Source organism: Nyctibius grandis, chromosome 4 (assembly GCF_013368605.1).
Source record: "Nyctibius grandis isolate bNycGra1 chromosome 4, bNycGra1.pri, whole genome shotgun sequence".
Lineage (NCBI taxonomy): Eukaryota > Metazoa > Chordata > Aves > Nyctibiiformes > Nyctibiidae > Nyctibius > Nyctibius grandis.
Window position 1 is genome coordinate 1076585 of NC_090661.1, and position 18868 is coordinate 1095452.

General features: G+C 44.4%; 1 protein-coding gene across 3 annotated transcripts; it reads right to left on the reverse strand.

The window, feature by feature from the left end:
- Window positions 1-4149: 4149 nt before the first annotated feature.
- GATD1 (glutamine amidotransferase class 1 domain containing 1) lies at window positions 4150-11386 on the reverse strand. 3 transcript variants are annotated; one of them, XM_068397813.1, is made up of 8 exons: window positions 11275-11386; window positions 10407-10483; window positions 9927-10032; window positions 9289-9396; window positions 8584-8678; window positions 7283-7376; window positions 5284-5395; window positions 4150-4752 (listed from the first exon to the last, which is right to left on the reverse strand). In XM_068397813.1, the coding sequence occupies exons 1-8, from the start codon at window positions 11384-11386 to the stop codon at window positions 4746-4748; spliced, it is 711 nt and encodes a 236-aa protein (XP_068253914.1). In that variant the 3' UTR covers window positions 4150-4745. The 3 variants fall into 3 exon arrangements, with proteins under 3 accessions (XP_068253914.1, XP_068253913.1, XP_068253915.1); XM_068397812.1 differs by having other exon boundaries at window positions 4150-4755; XM_068397814.1 differs by having other exon boundaries at window positions 4150-4825.
- Window positions 11387-18868: the final 7482 nt, after the last annotated feature.

An 18868-nucleotide genomic window follows, 5' to 3' on the forward strand; every position in this document is an offset into this window, starting at 1 on the left:
TCAGAACCAACGTTCTGACAGGCTTTAATAAATTCCACTACACTTTTGGAAGAGTTTCTTAGAGGTGCCAAAATTTTTTGACAATCTGCATTTGCATTTTCATAAGCCAGCTGTAATAACAGCATTTCTGCTGCATTCTCATCATCAATAACAATTTGTAACCGATCAATAAATGTACCATAGGGCTCTTTGCCTGACAGCCACAAAAGAGGGCTGGCGTTTCCCTGCCTCCGGAACGCGTTTCAGAGACTTTAAAGCCAACGTAGAGACCTGCTGTAAAAGCTGTCGAGATAGCCCTGCCTGTGCTTCTGGAGTCACATAACAATTAATTCCCAGATATTCATCCATGCCCCACTTGCATATTTTCCAGATTATCCATAGTTTGTAGCATAACAGCCTCCTGGTACTCCGCCAGCCACACTGAGTATTGTACAGCCGTTAAAATCATCTGTAAAAGTGACCTCCAATGATGTGGAGTCATAGTACAGCATTCCCCAATAACTGTTATTAAAGTATAGGTATTTTGCAAGCCATAATCTCTCACCGCCTCCTGTACTTCCTTAATCATTTCATAACTAAGGTAGTGATACTCAGGAGGATGATTTGGGCAATAGATTTCTGACATCGCTGTCAGCATGGTAAAATCTCCTTTACGAGCGGCTTCCTCTCTACATTTTTCTGCCAGCGTTTTGCATTTCATTACATGGGACTCACTCTGGTATCTTTTCAGAAAAGCCAATAGGTGGCACAGCAGATGCAGGATACAGAGGAGCTGCAGCCATTTCTTTTACTGGTGTTAATGGGGGGTATAAATCGGGCTGTATCTCTGGATCTGTGGAACCAGGATCGTAAGGATTGTCTGGTTCTCCAGAGACTGTTTCATGTACAGGCTCCTGTTGCTCCTTCACATCCACCAAGGTGTTAAAAGGAGGGGATGCCTGGGACTGGAAATGCTCCTCTGCAGGCTGGAGTGCAGAGAGTGCTGTATCTCACAGAATCACAGAATCACTCAGGTTGGAAGAGCCCTCTGGGATCATCGAGTCCAACCGTTGCCCTGACACCACCCTGTCAACTAGACCATGGCACTAAGTGCCATGTCCAGGCTTTTCTTAAACCCCTCCAGAGATGGTGACTCCACCACCTCCCTGGGCAGCCCCTTCCAATGGCTAATGACCCTTGCTGAGAAGAAATGCTTCCTAATGTCCAACCTGACCCTCCCCTGGCCAAGCTTGAGGCTGTGTCCTCTTGTCCTATCACTGGTTGCCTGGGAGAAGAGGCCGACTCCCACCCCGCTACAACCTCCCTTCAGGTAGTTGTAGACTGCACTAAGGTCACCTCTGAGCCTCCTCTTCTCCAGGCTAAACACCCCCAGCTCCCTCAGCCGTTCCTCGTAGGTCAGACCCTCCAGACCCTTCACCAGCTTAGTCGCCCTCCTCTGGACTCACTCCAACACCTCAACATCTTTCTTGAAGTGCAGGGCCCGGAACTGGACACAGTACTCAAGGTGCGGCCTCACCAGTGCTGAGTAGAGAGGGACGATCACTTCCCTAGACCAGCTGGCTACACTATTCCTCATAGAGGCCAGGATGTAAAAACAACCCTCCACGTTGCTCCTAAATCCTCTGGAATATCAAACTGCAATATCTTCTCTTTTTGCATTTCTTCCCCCACTTTCGCCCAGATCTTTGCATCATAGGTCCCTGATACAGGGAACCAGGCACAGTTGTCTTTGATCCATACTAATAACCGCACCAATTTCACTAATTGGACCTTACAGCCCTGTTCACGTAATATACACTGTAATACCTCAGGGTAGAGCTTGTGCTCTTGGGAACCAGCCTGTCCCATGGTTACTGCGATCACGGAACTCACCGGTCCCTGTGGCTCTCGGCGTGTTATCACCCGACAGTCGTTCAACCACAGAGTCGCCGCCGGTTTGTTTTCAAGCCTGTTCATAAGTTTTCAACCATGTTCAGGTGCCGTTTGCTGCGAGCTGGAAAGAAGGCCTGGACTCTGCTGCTCAAGGAAGCAAAGATGTTTATTATTATTCTACTACCTTACTTAAATACTACAAGCAGGAGCCGGACTATGCATCAACATTCACATGCTGAGCTACGGTGTTCTGGGCTCCAAACATCAACAACCATTCCTTGTTTTCAGTTCTGTGTTCAGAACTGACCTTCAACACGTGTTTACTTGTTTCACACCTCAAGGGGCCCTGTGAACTGGTCACAGTTCCTTTATCTTAAAAGCAAGCAAGAACTATTCTCAGTGCAGTGTTCTTCAGCGAATCCTTTGCTCTTTAAGCAAAGCACGGCTGTTTGCAGGCTGATGGTCTTCCTCAGCAGAAGGTTCATAATTTTTTTATTTTTTAAAAGATTATACTGTGGAAGCTCCAGGAAAAGAATCTTATTTAAATGTTTTAATGCACACTAGTATGACTAACAACCATTAGCTGCAGACAGCGACAAGGACTGAGTTCAAAGATCCTGTGAGGGATAAATCATCTGAGAAAGCCCCTTGTCCCTTTGGGTTCATCCCACAAATGTTTCTGTTCTGTGTATTGCAGAGGCACTCTGATGCTTCTAGCAGATCCTTCAATGTCTGCCTGTAAGAACAGAGGAAAATATAGAATATGCTCCCATGTGTTAAGTCCAGACAAGATATAACACTCTTTGTTTCTGGGGTTCCCTAAATAAAAAAAAAAGCAGCTGGATGTGATCAGGAACAGACAGATTTCTAAGGAAATCAGCCTGGCTGATAACATCCCTAGGACCAAAGCACCAAGCAGTCCAGAGCACAACACTGAAACAATCAGGATTTGTGTGGATTGAAAGCCTCCAGAATTTGAAGCTTTTGATGTGTTTGAGCAGCAGTTTCTGGCTTTGGGACAGAAGGGCCTGTCATGGGGTTTAAATCCCAGAATCCTCTATAAACAACCGAGGACAGAGACAGTGAAACACCAAGTGTTTGCAAAGCTCAGCTGCCCTGCAGTGTTCAAACTGCTACACTCACACCAGGTAGGGGGGAAAGCCACCACGCTGCAGAGCACATGCTGAGCATGTCAAGAGCTGGCCTGTTTGGAGGACTCCTGATACTGTCTCTAGCTGATTTCTCACCAGATCGAGTCAGCTATACATGATTTCTAACCCACATCACTAGATGGATCACAAACACATCTCTCTACATTCAAATTAACTTTAAGCTAAAGATTAGCAGGCACAGCAATAAGCAGCAACATTTCTCATCTATGCTAATGCCCCCCCCCACAAAAAAAACCAGCTGCTGTTATTTTCACAGCCTTGTTATGCATAATTGGGTAAGAAAAGTGTTTAAAATTGGGCTGCTGAGCAGTTTGAGCCCACTGTATTCTTAGAACTAGGGACAGGAGCAGCATGGCTTTAAGGCAGACAGCAATATTGTATTTAATTTAATTTCTATCAAAGGTCCATTTTAATTTCAAATTCTAATTTTAATTTCTATCAAAGCCAGAAATCTGTAAGCTGGGCTCCACAATATAACAGAAGACTCAACAAATCCCATAGCAGATTATATTTTTAAAATCACACTGAATTCTTAACAGAACTAAAAAATTGAATTTCTACATAATACATAAAGTTACCCTCCTTGATGACTGGTTATAACAAATCTATTGTATTATCCTGTAAAGAAAAAGAATGCAGCCACAAAGGTCCTTTCTCTCACAGAGCACTGCAGAAATGTTGCCCTCAGTTCCAAGAGGGAAGGAAAAATACTGATTGGTCTACAGAACAGTGAAAAATATTCTCGGTCTGATTATTCCTTTCCATGCTCAACTTCAAGCCACATCTGCTGCTCAAAAGGAAAGAGAAAGCCAGATTCCACCTTACAGTTGGTTCCTCAGAAGAGGTGATCCACATCAGCCACCTACATTTTTCTTTTGTCCATAAAAATCCAGCAAGAGACAACCACAATGTACTTGCCAGAAAAATATTTCAAACATTTCAAAGAGAACAAAAATCCTAACATAAGCACCACAAAGGAGAACAGATAAGCAGTTAGATGGACTTAAAAACAGCTGAGCAAACTTTTTCAACAGAAGTCCAATAATGTGGACAGGCAAGGAAGAAAACAAGGGCACATTATGCCAAGAGAATCACCACAGTGAGCTGCCTTCAAACAACTGGTTCTGCTTTATTCACAGTTCAGATAAGCACTTTCCATCCTATTCCAAGTACATCCAAGTGTCCCAGACAGTAACTTCGTGACCTACCAAAATACAGGTGAGAACACAACTGAAATTGCATTTCAATGAAGCTCTAGGTGTAGATTTTGATACATGAAACAAACACCAGATGGTTCACAGAGTTCCAAGTGCTCTTTGGGACAGAGTTACTAACAGTCAGTGTAATGTCAGCACAGAGCAGCGTCTTCAGCAATTTGTATTCATAGCACCAACTTTTTTTTTAAACCAGATACAGTTCCCACATCTGTAAATTAAGGGTCTAGAGAGCAGCAGTAAAGATGTAGCAACAAAAATGCAAGATGGTTTCATAATTGCTTCAGAAGTGTGATGCACTTCAAAGTTTTCTTATCCACAACCTTCATCCATGCTATACATGCAAAACCTGACATCGCCACTTCACTGTCACAGTCACTTCACAGTCCAGGACAGAACTTGAGGGGTGTTTTATCCCGTTAATAGACAAGAAAATCCTTAGCCTGATGGCTCTTCACTCATCCTATTTGCAAAGAGACCTGCTCCTTCATTTCCTGCTGAATGAAACACATCCAAAACGACATGACCTGTTAGTCCACAGCCAGGAAAGGCCTTCTACACATTCACCTGAACGAAAGAAGATTTTTGTGGTTATTTATATGTGTTCTTCTATCTGACAAGATGAAAGACAGTCAAACAGCCAGGCCATTAGCAAAGAAATTAAATCCATTCATTCCCAGAATCCTAAAACATAGCTGACTAAATTCCAACTCACCAACGCACAAATAACACCACACAAGAAATGTTTCTCAACATAAATGCCTAGTGAAGCCTGTTTGCATTTTACTTTCCCAGTCCTGATAGATAGTTGTGCATTTCCAAACCCACTCTACCTTATTTTTTTAATAATCACAAATGCTTTTTAGTAAAAGACATAACTGACTGAACAGCTAGATCAAACAAAGACAATGTGCACTTTAGCAGTCAACTTAGACAAATAAATTTCTTTGGGGGACAATATTCCTGAAACTGAAAGAGCTCACACCACTGTCTGTGCCTAGTTCTTATCACCCTTATTGCCTCACCTGACATTGCAAAGAATAAGAAGATTCTGGACTGCAGGAAGAGTGGAATTTTCATTCTGTCCTGTCACCAGGTGCCTGTCCAGCACGACATGTACAGCATCAGGACTGCTGGCTAAACACAGGAGAAAAAGCAACAAGCATTGTGTTAGTGGACACTATTTCAGTTTCAGTATCACCCCTCTGACAGAACTAACACAGAAGATAACTATCTTGACCATATTTGCTGGGTGATTGACACGCTGATCTATAACCCCACACAGGGACAATCTTGAGCCCCCAGTCCTGAAACAACTGCACTAGAAAGTCCTTCTCAAAGGACAGCAGGACTGGTCCCTTGATTCAATTAACACCAGGTGGGTAAAGTGCATATATCAAGAGATTTTCATAATAAAAACCTCAAAGTATGTATTTTTTAAGTTGTAATTACCCTGCAAGACAATATAAACTCTTATGTAAGACATCAAAGTTGTCATCAACACACTACAAAGAGCCTGCAGGAAAATACTTATTTTCTGGCCAATTATAATACCCTGACACGTTAATATCTACCAGCAAATGTTCAGTAGTCCAACCAGTAATTTTAAGTAGCCTCATTCCAGACAGAACCATTGTTTTATCAGTAACAAACAACTCACTTTCTTCTTCCTCTCCCAGCCACTGACTGTCTAAATACAGGCTAAGTGCCTTCAAACCACACATGCTCTTCCTCTTTTGGCTGCAGTTTTCAGTACCACTGCACCCAAGCACACGTGATGTAACAGGTACCACCAAGACACCAGCTTTTCAGCTGTCAGTACTGAACCCATCATGCAGAAGGTGGCGGCAGCAGCTCATTCAAAAAGCAGAAAGATGCCATTTAAACACACAAACAGGCTGACAAACACAAGGATGGAAGAGGATTAAGCAAAGAATATACAGCAATTTGATAAGACAGTGGCATTTCTTCAAAGTGGCACATAGATGCATGGCATTAGGAGCCTGGTTCTGTTTCCTGTCCATGCCATGGGTGTAATCTCTGATGTGGCCACTTCAAGGGCTACCAGTTCACTATTCTGTTAAATAAAGGATGACTTAAATACCACAGGCATCTCATTGTTCTCATTAAGGACAGATTCCAAAAAATTACCTAACAAAACAGCAGACTGAATGACAGCTGCAACTGAAGAGAGTCATTTATAGCTTATTATGTAATTCTCCCTGTAGCTCTTCAGTATTGCAAGAAAGCAGCATGTAAAGAAGAAAAATGGCACTTTTCCCTGCACATCCAGAAATAATCTAGGAAAAAAGTGACATTTCTCTGCTTTAATGGATTTAGAGTTCTGTCCTGTGTGAGAGACTGTCTTTTGCAGTTCAAAAGTCAAACTTCTACATTTTGACTAAGAATAATTAATGAAATTACTAGTAACAAATCAAGATGATACTACAAAACCAGATCTAGCTACAAGTAAAATACTTCGTGGTAAAAGACAACTAATCAGAGCAACCAAAAACATTCAGTATAGCGCCTCCAGCTTTAAATAATGAAGCATTTGCATGAATAAGACAACCCCAGAATCTAGAATTTCACCTCTCCCAGCAGAGCACACACTCACTGCCGTGCAGCAAGGAAGCAGCTGCAGCACACTACTGCTCTACAGACATTCTCTGCAGGTATGGACTCGCTGGCAACTCTCCTGCACACACCCTGCCCTTTGGTACATGCTCTTCCTTCCCAGCAAGACGAGTGACCTCATGTTTACCATGGGGTGAAAGAGTGTGTGTGGAAAACCACAGAGATCAGTGTGCTGCACTGTGCTGCCCTACTGCTCCACACACAATATTTCATAGCACTCATTCTTAAAACACTCATGATTTCTAATTCACCAAGATTTGTTTATACCTATGAAATTGGAATCAATGCAAGACAAGAGATATTCTGTCAGAGTCCTGTTCACCTGTGTAAAACTGGCACACAAACATTCACTTCCAAAACACAAAGCACTGGACAAGAGTGACATACCACTGAACGTAGCTCCAGAATCTTTCACAAAATCTTCCACAATGATGGACAAACTGGCAAAATTCGGCTGCCTTACTAGTTCGTACACAGAGGGCTGAAAAAGATCGAAAGGAATTAAGCCTGCCTTGTTTTTTATAAAAAAAGCCAAGCAAAACCAACACACACTTCCCCCCTGCAATTTTTTTTTGTTCTCCCTACGTTTCTCCCAACTATATACAGGACACGAAACAAAAATGAAGCATAAAACCAAACGACCACAAGCAGCTTCTATGGATTTTCTGTAGGGAGCAAACTGAAAATTCTCACGTGAGATAAATAAAAAGAATGACAACAAGCAATTCCTGCACATCAACTGGGCCCTGAACAGCGTGCGTGCAATTAACTTCGTGAGAGCACAGAGCCATTTGGCTGTTGGACACAAATATTTGGACACAAATGCTGTGTGACTTGCAGAGTCCAAATAACAGTACTCCACTTTGGAATGAATATGGGAAACAGCTTAAATAAAGAGAGAAAAATTAAGAGTACTTAGTTCAGTTTTTATATGCACAGGAGAAACTTGAATTTTATGGTTTCCATAGCAACTATAGCTAGGCCACATCATGCCTTATTTAAAATATTTTATCATGGATTGTAATGCCAAATACAAGCACATCAGGACACTGATAGCTTTTGTGAGTCCCATAAACTTCATTTCTTAACTTTGCATATAAATTTTCAACCCCAGAAGTTGTACTATAGAGGTTTGCATCGTCTTGGCACACAGGTACAACTGCCACACAAATGGTCGGTCTGTGAGGTCAGAGATATGACTATACATTAAATAAAACATCAATAGTATCTGGCTACTTTGTGAATTACAAGCCAGTTTGTACAAACAGCATTTTTTCCTTAAACTTCCTCTACCTTTTAAAATGAAAAAACACCTTGAGAAGCATAACTTACCTCCAGCATTCATGAAACCAAAAAAGTTAATTCTTAAAAGCCCTCAACTATGAATCCAAAGAGAGGCAGCAACAATTTCCAGCATTCTATTGATTCAGCTTAAATTCTACAGAACAATCAGAAGGAAAACTCCCCCCACATGACAGCTGAAGTGAGACAACCTCTTCATGCACTGCATTGGGCCTCTTTGCCAATGACAACTCTCCACATCTTGCGCATAAACCAAGGGTACTAAACTGATTTATATTTGTAGGAGGTTCTAGGGTAAGACCAGAAACACCAGCACCTGAAATCACAGGCCCTTGCAGAGCAATAAAGCCTCCAAACTGCAACAGTCAGATGAAAGCTTGACCTACCCCTGTCAGGCTGTATCCCTGAAATACCCAGGATTTATCCTCATTGGTGGCACAGCACAAAGCTGCAACTCCATGTCCGATCGCACAGATAGGCTCTAGAGGAAAATCAAAGCATGTGTGAGAGGTTATAAGCATCTTCAAACAGCCAAAACACAGACAAGCATTCACCAGATTCATGTTACAGCATGTTGCCTTCCTGCAACAGAATTATACTGCACTGTTCATACTCTCTTAGGCTGTAAGATTTTCCCTCACACTACAATAAGAATTGTCCCAGTCTTGTGAAGAGTTACTAGCTGTTAACTCCCAAGTCCAGAGACAACACCAAAGAGAAAAACACATACTCAAATGGTAAATGAGAAGCACACACAAGCCTTGATTAACTACAGCCTTTATGATGATCCTGGTACATTCCACGTTCAGCTCTGAACCTTGAATCCTACTGACTTGGAGAGAGACATTTCTGTACCTCTGTAAGGCAGAGAACCCTCTTCTGACACAAGCATTGAAAAGCTACTGATTGTTTTTATATATATTTACAGAAAGAGGAGACTTTTTAGGAGAAGATACATTTCTCTAAAGCAGCTCTTTCGAGTTCTGAATGCTCTTTAACTATGTAAACATTTTTAAGTCATTGGAAGGTCTTACATGACCAGTACAGTAATACTGTTTTATTTAACAAAATATCTACTGATGTTCACCTACTGTTCTCAGTGCTGAAGTGCTGCAAGATCTTTGCCAGGTAGCCACTGTTTGCAAGGTCAGTCATAGCCCCAGGACAGTTTGGAATGAGCAATGCATGGTATCTAGCACCTGGTAAATAGGAAAGGAGCAACTAATTGTAATACAAGTAATAAACAAAAAAGCCTGACCATAAATCTGTTTCTTATTTGACAAAATTAAGACAATACCACATAAGTCAGTCAAAAACTGTATAAACTGAATGAGCTAAAGAAACTAACAGATCTATGTGGAGTAGAGAAAAAGTTCCTTTTTAGGACAAAGAACACGCACTTCTAATGAGACATTCTTACCCAGGCAAAGCTTAAAGCTGCTTTGTCTGCTAGCTTCTACTTTAGTAAAATATTTATTTTAAAAAAATAACAATATATAGTGTGTGTGTATACAACAGAGAGAATATATGTCTTGTGTGTATATATAATAAGGGAAAATTACCAATCCAAGATAAATACAAAAATAACAACTGTAGTTGCCATGGCTTCCTCTTAAAACACAAGTTTTATGCCTTTTCTGTGTCATTCTTGCCTAAAGACCTACCACTACAAAGCATCTGTTGCTCTGATGAATGGAGATGACCCCCTGGCTGACAGTAAAGCCCTTACCATCAATCGACTCCAGCTTGGCAGGGTTTGCATATGACTTCATACGAAAGTCCTGGACCCAGCGCATGTTGCTCTCATTCACATCCACAAAATCAATTGACTTCCCCTAGGGGAAACACGGTTCCAAGCCTGTGGTTAGCATCACTGCACAGACACCCGCTACGTTTCTTGAAGCATAACCAGGCAGGATTTTAAGATACTTCAGCTCTCAAAAAAACTTAAGCTTTCATTTTTCCCACTGAAGTAGTTCTAATAGTTCTCCCCTCACTCTTTGTGACAGAGAAGGACAGAGAAGTTCAGAACCATAGTATAGGAAGCATGCATTCACTTCAATATTAAGAAAACAGAATTTTTTTAAAAACTCCCTTAATCTATAAAACAAATAACCTCTCAAAAAAAGTTTAGTATAATTCCCTCTAGTCAACTGAGATATCAGTTGGTTTCTGACTAAAATCACAGTAACTGCCCATTTTTACTTACCCCAGGAGTCGCAACTTGCAGATTAAAAGCAGAGCTAGCCAGTGTAAAGCAGTGAAGGAAGGACTGGGCTGACACACCTGAAAAACAGAGTCCAACAACTTAAGGAAACATCAGCTATATTTTAATCCCAACCACACCAGCTCATTTTATCTAGTAAAGTGCACGAGCTTGGTTTTTTGCTCATTTTAAAAACTCTCAGTAATTTCAGAGGGTTATTTTAAGATGCAAGAAATGCACAACCTTCGTTATAGGTGAGTTATGTATTAAAAAATACATGATGAAGGTATTCTGCTTGTCTGGGCTGGGGAGGTTACAGGGAGGGCAGAGGGAAAGAAGACAGCCTTCCAGTGCCTGAAGGGGCTACAGAGAAGCGGGAGAGGGACTTTTTACAAGGACATGCAGTGACAGGACGAGGGGTAATGGTTTTAAACTGAAAGAGGGGAGATTTAGATGAGATATTAGGAAGAAATTCTTTGCTGTGAGGGTGGTGAGACCCTGGCCCAGGTTGCCCAGAGAAGCTGTGGATGAACAACACCTCCAGGGAGGGGGCAAGGCCAGGCTGGATGGAGCTTGGAGCAACCTGGTCTGGTGGAAGGTGTCCCTGCCCGTGGCAGGGGGTTGGAGCTGGATGGGCTTTAAGGGGGGGCGCGGGCACACGCGGGACAGGCCTAGACCTAAAGACGGTGCGGACACAGGGCGACAGGAGCACGGCAAGGCACCGCTGGGCGCGCCGAGGGCCCCGCCGGCACGGCACCGGCCACACAGCGCGGCCGCCGCACCCCGGGGCGGGGCGGGGGGGCCCCGCAGGCCGGAGGAGCGCGCACGGCCGGCCCGGCGGGACGGGGGTATCCCCCCGAAAGCGTCTCACCCGCGGCAGCGGCGCTGGCGACGATGAGGCAGGTGGGCTTGCCGAGGCGGTCCGACATGGCGCGGGGCGCAGCGGGGCCCGGCGGCGGCGGCGGCGGCGGCCGTCTCCTCATGCGCGTGCGCGGAGAGAGCGGGAGACGCGCGTGCGCGCGGCGGCGCCTGACGGGGAGCGCTGAGGGGAGCGGCGGGAGGGCGGGAATCCGTGAGGGGCCGGGGGCGGCCGCGGTGCCTTTTAACCCCTCAGGAGCGGATCAGCTGGCGGCACGTCCCCCCCGCTGCTTTATTTCCCCCCCATAGTGATGTAGTAACCTCTGTAGTGGTGTTTGAACGTTTGCTGAGGGTACTTGCTAATTGCTTAGAGGTGCATTTTGTCAGGGTACGTCTGGTCCACCTGGAGGGAAAGAAGATATTGTCCTCATCTACACTTGGGATGCTAGCTTGAAGGAGAACAAAATAAATAAGATACTGCCCTTATCTACATCTTGGGAGACTAGCTAGAAGGAGAACAAAGGACTATCTCGGAACATAAGCACTTTAATCTGCGGCCTGTTTAAAGCAAACTAATAACTATTGTTTAATGTAAATCAACCTTGACAGAGGTATTAGTTTTAGGATGCTCTGAAGTAAACTGTGCTCATTATAATACATCATAATACTAAAAATCACACCCACAGATCAAAAAGACCCTCGCCCAGGTGAAGACCCGTCCCCTGAGCATGTGTAGGGCGTATAAGAATGACTAAGCATTTATGTTAATTGGAGTCATATATTAACCAATGAAAAGTATGTTATGCAAAGAGACAGATGATTTCATGTAATCCTTTGTGGATAAAAGATGTACTGGGAGTTGCAGTAGGGGTGCTTGATTTGTGGGTGATCCCACCGCGCACCCTGCGCAGAATAAATACAATATCTCCCCTGAGAATGTGAGATTGGTTTGTTGCACGCTGGCACAAATCTGCTTTTCAGACAGCAATAGTCAGCGTGGTGGCGTCCTTAGGAGGTCTGCACTGGCAGTACAGCTGTTTTCCTCATCAAGTTTTATATGGGGCTTTCATTTTTTTCATATATATTTTATTCTTTTTCCTCATCAAATTGGTATTGATACCCAGTAGGGCTGAAACACTGAAGACTTACCACAGGGCCCACCCCACCTCAGAGAAGGGGAAGTATGTGACACCACGTTGTGGACTGGAAATGAAAAAGCAGGCGTTAATGTCAAAATGTCGGCTAATTGTCAACGCCCAGCCGAGAGGCCACGTCCAGCTGCAGCACTGGGTTTCAAACCTCCTTGCTCCAAGTACACGAAGTCCCTCCTCAGCCAACCGAACACCAGAAGCCTTCCCACGAAGCCCAACCACCACAGATCATGGTTTATTGTGCTAGTGATGCGTTCCTGACACGCGCAATAAGGAGGAACAATACTTCTTTATTAAGCTCAAGCTGTTATTAAGTTACTGGCTTAAGCTGTTATTGGCTTAAGCTGTTTTTAAGTTATTTTAAGTTATCTCTTAGGTTTTGCTCTTGATAGCTCTTACTCTCAGGATGAAAAACCTCAGGGGTGTTGCAGAGGGACAGACGTACATCCTGCTCTTTCGCATCCCTAAAGAAACCACAAGTAATTACGTTATATGAGATGGTACAAGATGCACACAGATCTGTTGGAGTAGGTTGCTGAAAAGAAATGATGGGTGAAAAACATGGATGAAGAACTGGGTGATTTCCTGGCGCCGCCGGAACGAGCATCAGCATTGCAAACTAAATAAAGGCATCCAAACCTTCCTGAAGCTGTCCTTCCCATCCCTCATATCTGCTCCAGATTGCCTGATTTGCATATACTCTTAATCTTTAATGAGTTGTTATTCTTCAAGAAAAATGTTCATTTATTGCAGGTGTCTTTGCTTGCGTCTCTGTGGCTCATCAGAGGAAAAGTAATTTTTGTAAACCTTGTTCAGTTGCTGGATTTGCATTTTTCATCTCTGTGTTTGTTTATCTTTCGATGGTTGCTAGTGTGTTACAAAGAGACAATGCCATTATAAAATGTTGGATATAAAATGAAGACAGTACAATTCTGCCATTATTTTTGTTTATTTATTTGAAAGGACCTAATTTCTAGCCTGGCTTCCTAAAGGAAATGTAGCTCATGCCGTCGGGTTGTCTGCTTGTCCGTCTCATCAATCATCTGTCCATCAGTCTCCTTTTCTCTTCAAAAGTGTGTTCTGAAACCATAGGCTGGTTAACCACAGAGGTACCTGGATGTTCCTCTCTCTTTGCTCCAGCTTAGCTACCAGAAAATGATTTTAAAAAATAAAAAACAAACCCAAAGCAATATAAATCATTTGCTACTTCATGCAGACTGTTGGTTTTGGTAGAGCCTCGGCGATATGGTTATGTCAAGTCAGCTGAGTGCTTCCCCTTCAAATCCCATCTGGTAAAACATAACTGCTGTGCTTCTCGTTAAAAGCGCAGCGATTCAGCGCCGTGTCATTTTCCATGGCTAAATGATGGCTAGAGTAGAAGGGAGCAGGGAAAAGCAATGCATAGTTTAAGATAACTGTAAACACAGCCTCTGCTTTCCACACTTTTAAAATTTCTATAAATATGTGGAGGGAAAGAAGTAGAAGAAACACAGAATGGATGGGTGGAAGATACCAAACCTGGGTTTGAAAGCCCTGAGCTGATGCTGACTTTGCTCCCTCGGTTGGCACCACAACTGCACCGCTGCGTCTGTGGTCTGTGGACCCTCCTGGGCCGATGAGGACTGTGCAGGTGCCTCCATTGATTCCAAATTACAGGGAATCCTTCCAAGTTGCAGCGTCGCCTGCTGCCGTACCACCCTTCTGCCATACCACCCTGCTGCCGTACCACCCTGCAGCCATACCCCCCTGCTGCCTTCCCAGTCACGGCTGCACACCCGCTTCTGTTCAGGGATGATGGGCCAGGCTCTAGCTGGGCGAAGGTAAGTTTCCCCAGCCTGGGAACTGCTGAAGAGCCTCAGCTCCTCTGAAGCAGCGCTCTCTCACAGCCGGGGTAGGGCAGGGGAGATAAATTGCCATCTCTTCTCAGGCAGCTCATCCACACCTCCCTGGCCCAATGTATGTGCTGTTTCACACTCCCTAACTGGGAGTAGCAGGGAGGGCCAGGCACCCACCCATCCCAGCTTCTCAGAGTCCGGATTCAGACTTAGAAAAGAAAAATTTATTTGCTTTCCTGCTTTTATGACTATTAAGACAAGCTAAAACTTGAGTCCTCAGCTCTGTTCCTGCAGCAAAAAGCTCAGACAATCAATGCTTTTGCAACGAAAAGCTGCCCCTTTTTCCTCACCCCGAGGAGTTTGCAATATTTGTCTTCCCAGTTCTTAAGAAATTCATTTCCAAAAGCCTGCAGGCTTGTGCAGAGACCCTGTTTTGGGCTGGTGTAACGTGACAGCAACTATTCACAGTGCCGTGTACTGCTGAATCCCTCCTCCCTTCTGACACGTTGGAGGGAGTCTCCGGCTCAGCCTGATGTGCAGGGACCCCCCCGGCCATCAGCCAGGTGCTCAGGGGAGGGTTTACTCCTTGTGGGGACAGATGCTCCTGGGCCAGCTTAAAAACAAACCCAAGGACAGCAGGGAGCACACCCTGGTTTGGCAGGGGAGAGCTCACAGCAAACAACCACGCAGCAACGCCGGGAGAGCAGCCTGCAGAGCAGGGGATCCCCGGGACGGGAAAGGGTTTCCTCTGGGGCTCTGGAGAGGGCTTTAGTTGTTCTACACCTTAGTTCCTACGTGGGAATAACAATAATCTTCCTCTGCAGGCTGGAGTTTCCTCGGGGCAGGGACTGCCTGTTCTTACAGTTCTCCCTGGGATCGCTAATCCTGGCACGTATTGAGCCTGCAGGACACACGGACATGAGTGAGGGGGAGAACAGCCCTTTTCACTCACACCCCCACGTACACAAAGATGCTGACATGAGGAATTATACAATATATCTATGTGTGTATATATATCTCTATATATAGTTTATTTCTCACAATCCTGGTAAGAGTTACAGGTGTATTGGGAATCATTTACAGTTTCACAGCACATGGAGTGGCCATACAGCTTCTGACGTGAGTAACATACAGTGTGTAGAGAGCACACGTTTCCAACCCACCCACCCACCACTCATACAATGGGTTTTCAAAGCTAATACTAGATTCAGCTACGTAGAAAGCCTGGAAAATGTCAGGGTACAGCGTTGGGTGTCGGACAACACTGTCAGTCACAATGGGACAAGCTAAACTACTTTAATTTTCAATCTAGTATTTCTAGTCTACCTGCATTATTGCATTTATACGCTTTTTTTTTTTTAAGTCAAAGTAAATAGAATACTATATGGGAAAGGAAAAATTCTTGACTATTTTAGGATTTGAGCTGCAGCCCATACAAAGTGTCCATAGAAGCATAGACAAGATTATAAATTCAACAAGGTATAAATTAGCTATAGAGCTTTGTGTGTAGGTAGGTGTCCATTTCCCTCCAGGAAATGCATCTAGCAGCAAAAAAAAAAAAACCAAACCTGTATGTTGAACACAGGTAACTATGTGTAAGTGACAAGCAGGTCTGTTTGTAGAGGGAAGAAATCAAGGTGTCACTCTGAAAATTACTGTCATTTGGAAAAAGACGTTCAGGGGCTGACTCAAAACCCACCGGCGTCCTCGGAAAGATGCCTGGGGCTTCCGAGGCAGCAGCAGGCATTTCCCTGCTGCCAGTGTTTGAGCTTTCCATCCGACTTCCGAGGGCTTTGGATCAGTCCCTGGAAAAGTAACAGAATCCAAGCAAACCAAATGGAAAAAAAAAAAATCCCCTGTAATCTGACCTTCAAGTTCCCTTTCTACAATTAGTTTCTCCACAAGCTTGTAAACAGCCTGCACCTACCACTACAAGAGTTGGTTTTCACTGGAGAGTTGAGACTGCACTTTTTAAAGATTTCGATTGAAAGGGTCCTAACCAGTGACTCAGGGAAAGGCACCAGGCTCGAGAAGGGCTGCTCAAAACTTAGTAAAGCCAAATTATTCACTTGTTGGTTTGTTTGGTGTTTTTTTTTTTTAATATGACAAAATCATATGTCATCCTTTGTTCTTATCAAATTGCCCCAGAAATTAGACTGCTTGAAGCTGCTGTGGCAAAACAAGGGATACAATGCAGGTCTTCACTGTTGCAAAGATGATGAAAGATTCCTCTCTTCCTGCTGGAGTTTGGTGCTGTAGCACCATCGTGCACAGACAGAAAGAATGAAAAAACAATGGAATTGTCTGAATTTCAAGCTGGGAGCAACTGAAATAGAAGCAGGAGCAAGAGTAAAATGTTGGTCCTAATCCTATTTAACCCAAATTGTATTTTTCAGAAAAAGAAAAAAAAAAATCTATTTAATTTGAAGAGCGTAGCATCAAAGAGCAGAGAGCACGAGTCCCCTGGTGCTGCGTGTCAGAGCGTCCGCACAGAGCACACACTGTCCAAAGCTGCGAGCAAAACCATAGCCCAGGGCAGAGCATCTGGGAAGCAGTCTGGCATTGCTTTATCAAACAGTAACACCTGAGCAGCCCACGCAAACGGAGACATCCCTGCAGCCTTCTGTGTCCCCAGTCCTGCCCCTGGCACATGAGCCGATCCTCCAAGGCCAGCAGAAACGCAGGTCATTGACTTGAGCTGAGAGCCAGCGCTGGAGTGCTGGAGAACCTCTCTTTGCCTGTATCGTTGGTGCTCCAGGAACTGGAGGACTGAAGCAGCACAAGCTTCAGCCAAGCGTAATGTGTGCTCACGCCGTGGCAGCAGCGCTTGGGCAGCCAGAACGCCTCACACCCGCTTGGCAGGCAGGCTTCCATCCTGAGCAGGGCTCATGGCCACGCAGTGACTTACCAACATGAAGAGCCAGGACAAGAAAGGGACCTTCCATCTGTGCTTTCCTCATCGGCTGAGCTCCTGTGGCAGGTAAGAGCAGAGCTTTGTGCATTCCCTGCTGTGCCACACAGTGTCTGCATTCCCCGTAGGTGCTCAGTGGCTGAACATCGCCTGTATCTTTCGAGCAGGGCTGCCCAAAATCTGCCTCTGCCTTGGGGCAGGGTTTCTGCCAAGCTGTGGAGGAGCCACATCTGCAAAGCTGCCTGGGAAGAAAGCAGGGGAAGGAAAGGGAATAGAGCGCAGTGGCCAAAGAAGCAGTGAAGTGCAAGCAATGAGTCAGATCTCCAGAAACCAACGGGGCCACGTAGTGTGTAGCACTTAAAGATCCGGCATGAGCAGCCAGCCTAAGAGTTTGGGCATTAAAAAGGAAAGCAGGTCACAGGGCTGGACTGATGATCTAAAAGAGAAGAGGAAAAAGTCACCATAAAACCCCTCTGCGCAACGGATTAAACTCCCCAGGGCCAGTCAATCAAGGTAATGAGATCTGAGCTTACCACAGCAAGATGCAATAACAGACACAGACCCAGGCAAGCCCAGCTGAATGGCACATGGGGCACGTTCCAAGCCAACATCTCCGTTACGTTGCAGTACCCTCAGTAGCACCTTATGTCATCATCTGGCTGCTCAATCCAAGATAATCTAGCGCAAGGAGATCAATGTTCTGTATAGCCACCTTCAGTCTGATGAACCTACATTAAGTACCCTCTCATTTTTGCCACGTATGCACGATGACAGCTAAGACATATTATTCTGTGCTCTTTGCCCTTAATGCCTCTGGTGTAAATACAGGAAATATTCTGATTCCAGCCTCCTGCGCTGAGAATTTAACTAACTTCGATACAGAATTTTGATTATCCAGGTCAAAGCCAATTCTCTTCGCCAAGGGAGGTGCCCAACCTGTAAAGCAGAACCGCAGTCAGTTTATGGAAAAGATGACGTGATGTGGTTGCCTACCCCGACGGAAGGTGGCTCTTCCTAATTTGGGACATCTCCCAGCTCCGTGGTGAAGGGAATAAGACCACGGTAAGATGCTACATGGCTTGGGAAGGGAACCAGCATCCCTGCTCTAGCATGAAGTCGCAGACTAAGAGGATGGAAGGGTGAGCAGGTTGGATTTTCCATCCTTTTCATAGCAAAGCATGTGAAAAGAGAGCTCAGCATTTCAAAATGCCCAAATAATAAACTTCCAATTTCCCTTAATCACACAAAGTTGGTTGTAGAAAACTTCAGGTCTTTTTTCTTCTTTCATGAACCCTCTAACATCAAACAGAGCCAGCAAAAATTCATTTGGAAAAATCAGTTAGCGAAGGTTAATTTGCCTGGCATCAGAGTTGGTCATTTTGTCTTTTGTCCAAGAAAAAAAACCCAAACAGAAGTGGATAGGGGATAAAAGTTAATGTGTCCTTACCAAAACTGTTAAGGAAATCATGCTTGTTTTCCTCTGCACTTCTCTCTGCTGTTTCTTGTACCCTTCCAGAGGCGCTGACTTGAAGCTTTCTGTAGAGCTGATTGAAATTCCAAGAATTTCACCTTTCAAAGACATTTTTTCATCACCTTCCTTATTTGGTTTGTTTCTTGAAGAACAATTTTCCTCTCAAATCTTCAGGAGTGTTCTTTTCAACCCATTCTAAGAACAGTTAGAAGGATGCCGATTTCTAAACCCTAGTGGCA